The 7,639-nt window shown below is 33.6% G+C and overlaps 1 protein-coding gene across 3 annotated transcripts in view; it reads left to right on the top strand.

Moving 5' to 3' along the window:
• LOC106867971 (uncharacterized) overlaps positions 1–7,111 on the top strand; it is a 28,849-nt gene extending 21,738 nt beyond the window's left edge. For 2 of the 3 annotated variants that reach the window (XM_014913051.2, XM_052965939.1), the window contains exon 9: positions 6,633–7,110. In XM_014913051.2, coding sequence (XP_014768537.1) covers positions 6,633–6,752 — 120 coding nt within the window. In that variant the 3' untranslated portion in view covers positions 6,753–7,110. Of the gene's footprint in view, positions 1–6,632 lie in introns of all 3 variants that reach the window. The other variant, XM_052965940.1, reaches the window with a different exon arrangement.
• Positions 7,112–7,639: the final 528 nt, after the last annotated feature.

Here is a 7,639-nt window from a genome sequence, read left to right as displayed (position 1 = left end):
TATATATATATATATATATATATATATATTCAAATAAATTTTCATAATTTACACTGAATTTGACCTTATTTACACGTCTGACATTAGAGTAAATTTATTGTTTTCAAACGCGAGCACACCCACTCACATATAGTGTATTATGTAGACGTACATGCTCATATACATAACGTACACGCACACACATATTCAGACGTATCAGATTTTTTTCTGAATTATTTAGTAATTTTTCAATTTTGTTTTCCAGTCTATGCTTAGAGTACTTTGCTGAAACTAAAGTAATATTGTAATGGCGCCGGAATATTGATAAAAGTTAATGTTGAAAACACTTAGTAATAAAACCTTGACTCCTTTTCTATAGTCTCTTGCAACATATAAAGTTATAGTCGCAAGTTGATTAAAATATATAATTGCCTTAGTAATACTAAATATCCCTTAAGAACCGACATTAAAGGAATAAACTATAAATGCCTACTTAGATAGGACGCCGTCTCCCCAGCAACATTTCTCAGATGATTTGAAAGCTATTTTAAAGAAAAATGAACTATGTCATTAGAAGACTACTCTTCAAATACTCAAAACTTCTCACACGTTTCATTAGTTGTTTGTTGAAGCGAAATGACTGAGTAAATGTGCTGTTAAACTGTTGAGATTTACTTCTTGATTGTATCTCTTGATGTCTAGAGATGGTCTGATACCTCGAAAGCAATTTCATTTACATACAAGTTTCGAATATATAAATAGCTAATGATAAAATAAGATGGTTTGGCTTAAATCCAGGCTTTGCCCTGTATTAAGCCAATATTTTTTCTGTTCATGATTCTCTGTACGAGTTGAACGTATTTATGGGCAATGTTTTGATGGTTCTTCACTAAAAGTCTGAGCATCAAGTCTATGGGTTACATAATTAGATATTCTTTTCTGGCGACATTTATATTTGCAGTCAATAGTCAAATTCAGGAACTTTCAGTTGAACATATTTACTTTTCAATTTCATGTTTGTTCAATATTGCAAGCTTTTGGCAGATTTGAAGAATTATGGCTGTGATAATCTCAACAGTTCACTAACTTTCCTAACACTTATCGGATCTATCTATTAAAATTATGGCTAATTCATTTCGAATATTTTAACTGAATATTTTCTTGCATAGTTTTAGTGGTTTTCTGTTTCTTTTACCAATAATCATAACTTACGATGCATCATATGTCCTAAAACTTACCCTCCTTTTATGTATCTAGCAAAACTTAGTATTTCAGTCTACCATAGAGATTTCTGCGAGGATTAATACTAATGTGCTGCTACTTTCAAAGCTGATTTAATTGCACAGTACACGGACATTTAAATAGTGTTGTTCTTAGCTCAAAGTTATTCTTCATCGAGCATATACATGATCAATGATGTTACTGTCGTGACCATCTCGTCTTTTTTATAACTAATTTAGGCACATCATTTTAAAGAAGATAGGGGTGATTGGAAGAAACTGATTATAATGGTGTTGGTAAATTATATAAAGCGTTGAACAGTATAATATATGCACACTTGGCTGTTCACACATCACCTCCATTCAGCACTGAATGAGCCATTTAATGATATATATTTGTAGCAAGGCGAACAGGCTCGAATTAAGTACCTTGACATTTCGGCGCTAATAGAAACAATACTAGTTGATTATGCAGTTACCCCACTTAATAGTCGGCCATTTGAAAACTTCATAAATGGTATAGATTTACTTTTTGAACATAAGTACTAACCTAAATTATTTGTTAGTTGAATGCTCAGAGTTCGATCGACACTAGAATCAACTTATAGCAGATGATGCTACAAGCTTTTGATAACCTGTGTCTGCTAATGAGTTTCGAATTCCACTACGATCATTTCAATGATTTACTTTAGAATGAAATGAATATTACAGGATTGTTTACAAGATGCAAATAAATAAAAATAAAGTAACATAAAAACTGAAAATAAAAAGACCTCAAAAACATGAAAATATTGTCATTTTATGACCGATTTCTTCTTATATACATTTTGTTGAGATATTGCCAGTGACTTTGACATTAGTATACTGGAAACGATATCGCTTTAATTGTGATGTAAGATGGTAGAAACGGTAAAGTGTTGGACTAAGTTTTTTTAGATTGATTCTATCAAACTTCTGTTGGAAGTAATTCAATAACTACAATGTATAAAAGTGTTAGATTCATTTGATGCTTTACGTTTTACCAATATTTTTCATGTGAATGAGTGTACTAAGTTCCTCAGTAATTGAGGCTTTCTTTTCAAATCAGTTAAAAAATAAATACCCGTAACATACTGCGATCGATTTAGTCTTATATATTTTTTCTTATATAAAGCGATAGTTAGTGGTGTGGATGAACTCGCATCAAGTCAAAACTACAACCCGCTTTTGTATCGACCAGGGATAGTTTACTTCACTAAATCTGAATATTTTGGTTGAAACGCCCAAGTTTCATAAAGGAAATCTACGTTTCATTAAATGCATAAATACTTCAAATCTTCTGTCTTTTCTCAAAATGAATTAGACAAAATTTTTGTGTATAAGAAATCACTTAAATTATAAAACAATTTAATGTTATACCGCTTCATTTAAAATATTTTCTTTTCGTGTTAAGCAATCCAGGATTAATCTATAAAAGTACATTAGCATTTTTCTGGTTTAGTATGCATACACTACTTTTGTACACGGCCTCCAGCAATACTCACTGGTACATTGACACTTGACATATCAGAAATAGTTGCAAAATTTCCCTTAAATCATAGCCTACTATCTTAAAAATGATATCGAAAGCTATATATGAATGTATTGTGAAAGTTATATGGTCCAGCGGTTGGGATTCGATTTCTAGACTGGATGACGTGTCGTGCTTCACCTTTTTACTCAGCTAAAATAAGTACTAGCCGAGGGCAGGACTGGTATATCTCTTTCTTCCTCCAGCTATGATATCTTGAATATTACGCTGGATCAAGTGTCGGAAGGCCGAGAGATTGCCCATATCAGCTTGCGATTATATAGGCACCTAAAAAAATTTACAAAATCAAGGCACATATACATGTTATCATGCCGTATACGCTTGAGTGTGACGGGTATGGTTTACTTATTGACACCTAATGGCATGAATGAATGTTTTCCAGCATGAAACTGCATGTAATTGTTGTCAGCCCACCTATATATTGTTTCTAACCCTTGTTGCAGGTGCGTAGCGTCTCTAGGGTTCTGTATACCCTGAGAAACTTTTGTGTCGTCTACATAGCTAGCAAAGATGGCTATCTGAACATATGAGGCATGATTGAGATGGCCACTATGAATAGAAGTGCCCTAATACAGTGCCCTGAGGAAAAACCACTCACTATTTGTGTTTCCTCAGAGGTAGCTCTATTGGCTACCACAGCCTGACTTCTATCTTTAAAAAGTCACGTAGCCATCTTCAAGTTTTTGGATTATGCCAAAGTCCCGCACTTTGTGATATCATAGTCAACTTTAATCAAAATCGAGATATATCCCGTCCACATGAGTTACTCAGCAGCTGCATTAACGCCAAGTCGTAGTGCTGTAAGAGAGGTATCGGGCAGCTGCTATCTAGTTGAAAGCCACACTGGGTATTAGTCAGCAAGTCATTTCCTTCAAGGGACGTGATTAATTTCCTCATGACTTTGCTGATGTGTGAGATCTGACAGATAGGCCTATTCGTTTTAGCTCTGCTGCTTCCTTTAATTTGCCTGGGAGTTTACCACTCTCTGTAAAAGAAACTGAAGTAGTTTTGCTAGGACTCGTTTACATGAGATGAGAAGGATTGCTGGGGATGCACCAAGGTCAGCAGCTGAATTTGCTTCTTCCTCATCTATTGCCAGGTTTACATCTTCTTTGATGTCGATGTAATCAATCATTAATCTCGTTGGTCTAGATGTGGTGGCAAAGAACTGCGCTGGTTTGTTTACTTGCCTGTGTCCTAATGGGGTTTAAAAAACACTTTTGAAACGTTCGTTCAGTATTTCACTTACCTTCCATTTAAGGTTTGACTTATACCCGGGATTCTTTATCTGCTCTCTCTCTTTTTCACGGGTTTGTTGCAGAATTTTCTCAATCTCCGTGAGTGTTGTTTTTCAGACAGGATTTTTCACTACTTTTGAGATGTTTGTCTACGCGATTTGCAATCTTTGTCTGTCGTCCTAAGAATTTTCCTCTCCTTTGGGATTTCGTTCTTGTGTGTGATGATCTTGTGCTCCGGGATAGATTTGTAGCATATGCCTTGCATTACGAACATGGAATGTTTAAGTTTCATGTCGATGTCTGGTGCGGAGAGACATTTAGGTCATATATAAAGTTATCTTGAAAAAAAGTTTTAGAATTACAAACACGCTTATATTTGTATTTTATATTCTAAAATTCTGACTTTTGATGTTACAGCCAAAGTTGATATTCGTTTGCGAACTTGTAACCTCATTATTCTGGCACAACAGTAGCAACCTTCAACTTCTGAGTCATTTTAAAAGAAATTAATTTAGCAGCATTAAAAATATTTTCTATTAGGAGGAAGGTAATTCGTTATACGAACAATGCAAAATCATCTCTAAAATCAATATTTTGTTTATATTAGACAGATATTAATAATTTGTAATTTTAGAATATTACAGGTTGTAATTGTTCAATTAGTCTATTTTATGAAGCAAAGAATTTTTCTGCTCTGTGAGGACTTAAGCCGAATGACAGTAATATTTCATAATAATCTATTTTCTTTATGAAGTCTCAAGGCATTTCAGAGACAAAGCAGTGTCTTTACAACAGGATATAACAATTTTTAATTTGCAGCTGCTTATTCAAATATTTCACGAATGAAAGAGAATGGCGTATTGCAGATTTACTGGATTACACAGAGTACAATGATTCCGGTTACTTTCACCTGATACGTATACCTTTTCTAGACAATAACAATATTCAATCGAAGGAGATTACATAACACTCCCTATCGTTTCAAACCCTTCGAATGTAGTTAATGTGTGTGTGACGCAGTTGACGCTTAGTATGAATTTCTGCAAGCTGATATTTGTGCGATATATATGAACTCCATAGATTGAAATTCAGAGAAGGAATATAAAAACAAATATTGTAGGGTTTAGAGCGATGAAACATGTTAAGTATGGGGAAACAAGGAAAGGTAAGCGTGTCGGATGAACCGGAGCGAAAGTGGTAAGCAGTGTTTTAGTTCTGACGAGCAGAATCTGTTATATTAGAAGAAAATGTTTCTGTGAACTGAATCTTAACCGAAGAACTAAAAAGACTTGACTTTTGATTTGCACTTGGACTTTGTTGAATGTCTGTAACTGATCAAAAATTATGATAATACAGAACGCAATATCTTCAGGTTAACTTTGGTTTTGTTGTGGATATGAAGTTTTCACATGAGAAAACTAGGGATTGTAAATGTTTTAAGTATGTGTTGCTCATTATTAAGGAGGGTATAGTGCCGATCTCTCTCTTTGATATCTAAAGAGATTGTCTTATACTGTTGAAGAAGACTAGGGTGTTACATTCTAATAGTGTTTCAGTCCAGGCCTGATGTGTCTAGATTGAACATGTATAAAGCCTGTGTGGAACACAGAATGCAAGTATCATATGTCTGGGAGAATGTGTGTTTGGGGTTATAAGTTTTAATAAGTCATAAAAAATACGAAAATGTGAGCAATATAACTAAACTGTGGAATGCACTAATCAGAAGTATGTGATTCGGAAAAATTCCCGCCAGTTCAACAATTTGATGACATAATTTGAAAAGTATTATTATTACGGCGGTGAGCTGGAAGAATCGTTAGCACGACGGGCAAAGTACTTAGCGGTATTTCGTCCGTCTCTACGTTCTGAGCTCAAATTCCGCCGAGATCGACTTTGCCTTTCATCCTTTCAAAGTCGATAAAATAAAGTACTAGTTGCATAGTGGGCTGGATGTAATCGACTAACTCACTCCCACAAATTTCATGGCCTTGTGCCTTCAACAGAAAGGATTATCATTGTTAATTTTTGTGCCAAGAAGTGTTTTCATTATTCTTAGGGGAAATTATTTTCAGAGGAAGATTGTTTCAGACAAATGTTCTCAGCACAAGGTAAGATAATAAAATACGCAGTTATGATTAGAAAATTTTGAAAGAAAGGATCTGGAGAAACAGATTTCAATGTTTTCCTCATAGGATCGCGAGGAAACTTTTTAGCGTAAAAAGAAAAATAGAAGCCAGCATTGTCATCACCAGCAGCCTACCCGCACCCACTATTACTGCCTTTGTACTAAAATCAATCATTATAAGAAAATTTATATAAGTATATCTAAACTATATATCGAAAAATATATTTATTAAAACAATGCTTGTTGAAAAAGTTAAATAGTTATTCCTTTTGTGGCTCTGACGATACGCCAAACTCGTAAATGTGAGAAGAGTAAATTTATACAAATATAGAAACTGTTAAAGCTTATTTTCCATTGATATAAATTGATGAGGGAAGTTAAAATCTGTAATTTAGATCTTCCATTTTATTTAAGGGCGGTTAAGTCAATAGTATGACTCAACCGAAAGGCTGGTTTATCATATAATAAACTATATTTTCATGTTTATCTCCTCTCTTTAGGGTCCTCGTCATAAATTTGCGCTACAATCAAAATATGGCTGTATAAGCCACCATCCTGCTCTGAGTGCAACTCAACCACTTCGGAAAGCAACCAAAGGAATGTTGACTTGCTTATGTTAGTCTATTGCAGCAGTTGTTGGTACTTCGTGTCTAATACACTTTATCATTAATCCTCTCTGTGTGATTGTCTGTGTGTATAAATTTCAGATATCACGGATAATTGTTATGTATCTGTTTTTGCATGATACAAAAATATATAAATAAACTGTATATTTCAGCATCGTTTCAGCTAAACAAGTTTTGATAATTTAATTTTTTTTGCTTTATTTTATTTGTTAATCATAATGTTTAGATCAACATTTTCTCATGACATTTGCCTACTTTTTATATATTCAGAATTGGACTTGATATTTCAGATATAATTTTCTATATTTGTACCTGAAAGAAAACCAAAATAAAATAAATAAAAATAAATAAATCAAAGAATTATAAAAAAATTGTTTGCTTTGTTTGACCAGCACCTCCCCACCTAAAGGAAAAATTGACCCATGAAAGAGTATTTTTTTTACAGTTTGTTGATAGTATATTCTTTTTCAATTTTTTTTCTAATTGAATCTTATTTAGAATTTATATATTTGAGAAATGTTTAAAAATTTTTTACTGACCGTACAAATCTGTCTTTCGCAGTTCTTGATCTTGGCTTCACAATCGATGTAGTCAGCGGCGAACGTTAAGCTAATTATTAGTTTACTTTCAATGCTCAGCATGCTCATTTCAGTCATGCAGCATTAAATATTGGGTTGTCAGATAAATTCCCCCCTTTCCCCCCACTTTAATCTTTTCCAATGTTATTTGAATTAACACGAAAAATATTTTTATCATTGTATTTTATGGGGTTTTTCTAACCCTATTCTGCCTCTACATTTTTCTTTTATCGTGTCTGAAATTTGAATAGATTTTACCTCTTTTCAGACATTTGACGATGGAGTGCCACATCGAAAGAAAAC

Source organism: Octopus bimaculoides, chromosome 2 (genome assembly GCF_001194135.2).
Source record: "Octopus bimaculoides isolate UCB-OBI-ISO-001 chromosome 2, ASM119413v2, whole genome shotgun sequence".
Lineage (NCBI taxonomy): Eukaryota > Metazoa > Mollusca > Cephalopoda > Octopoda > Octopodidae > Octopus > Octopus bimaculoides.
The sequence above is the reverse complement of the archived record's forward strand: the minus strand, read 5'-3'. Positions and strand labels throughout refer to the sequence as shown.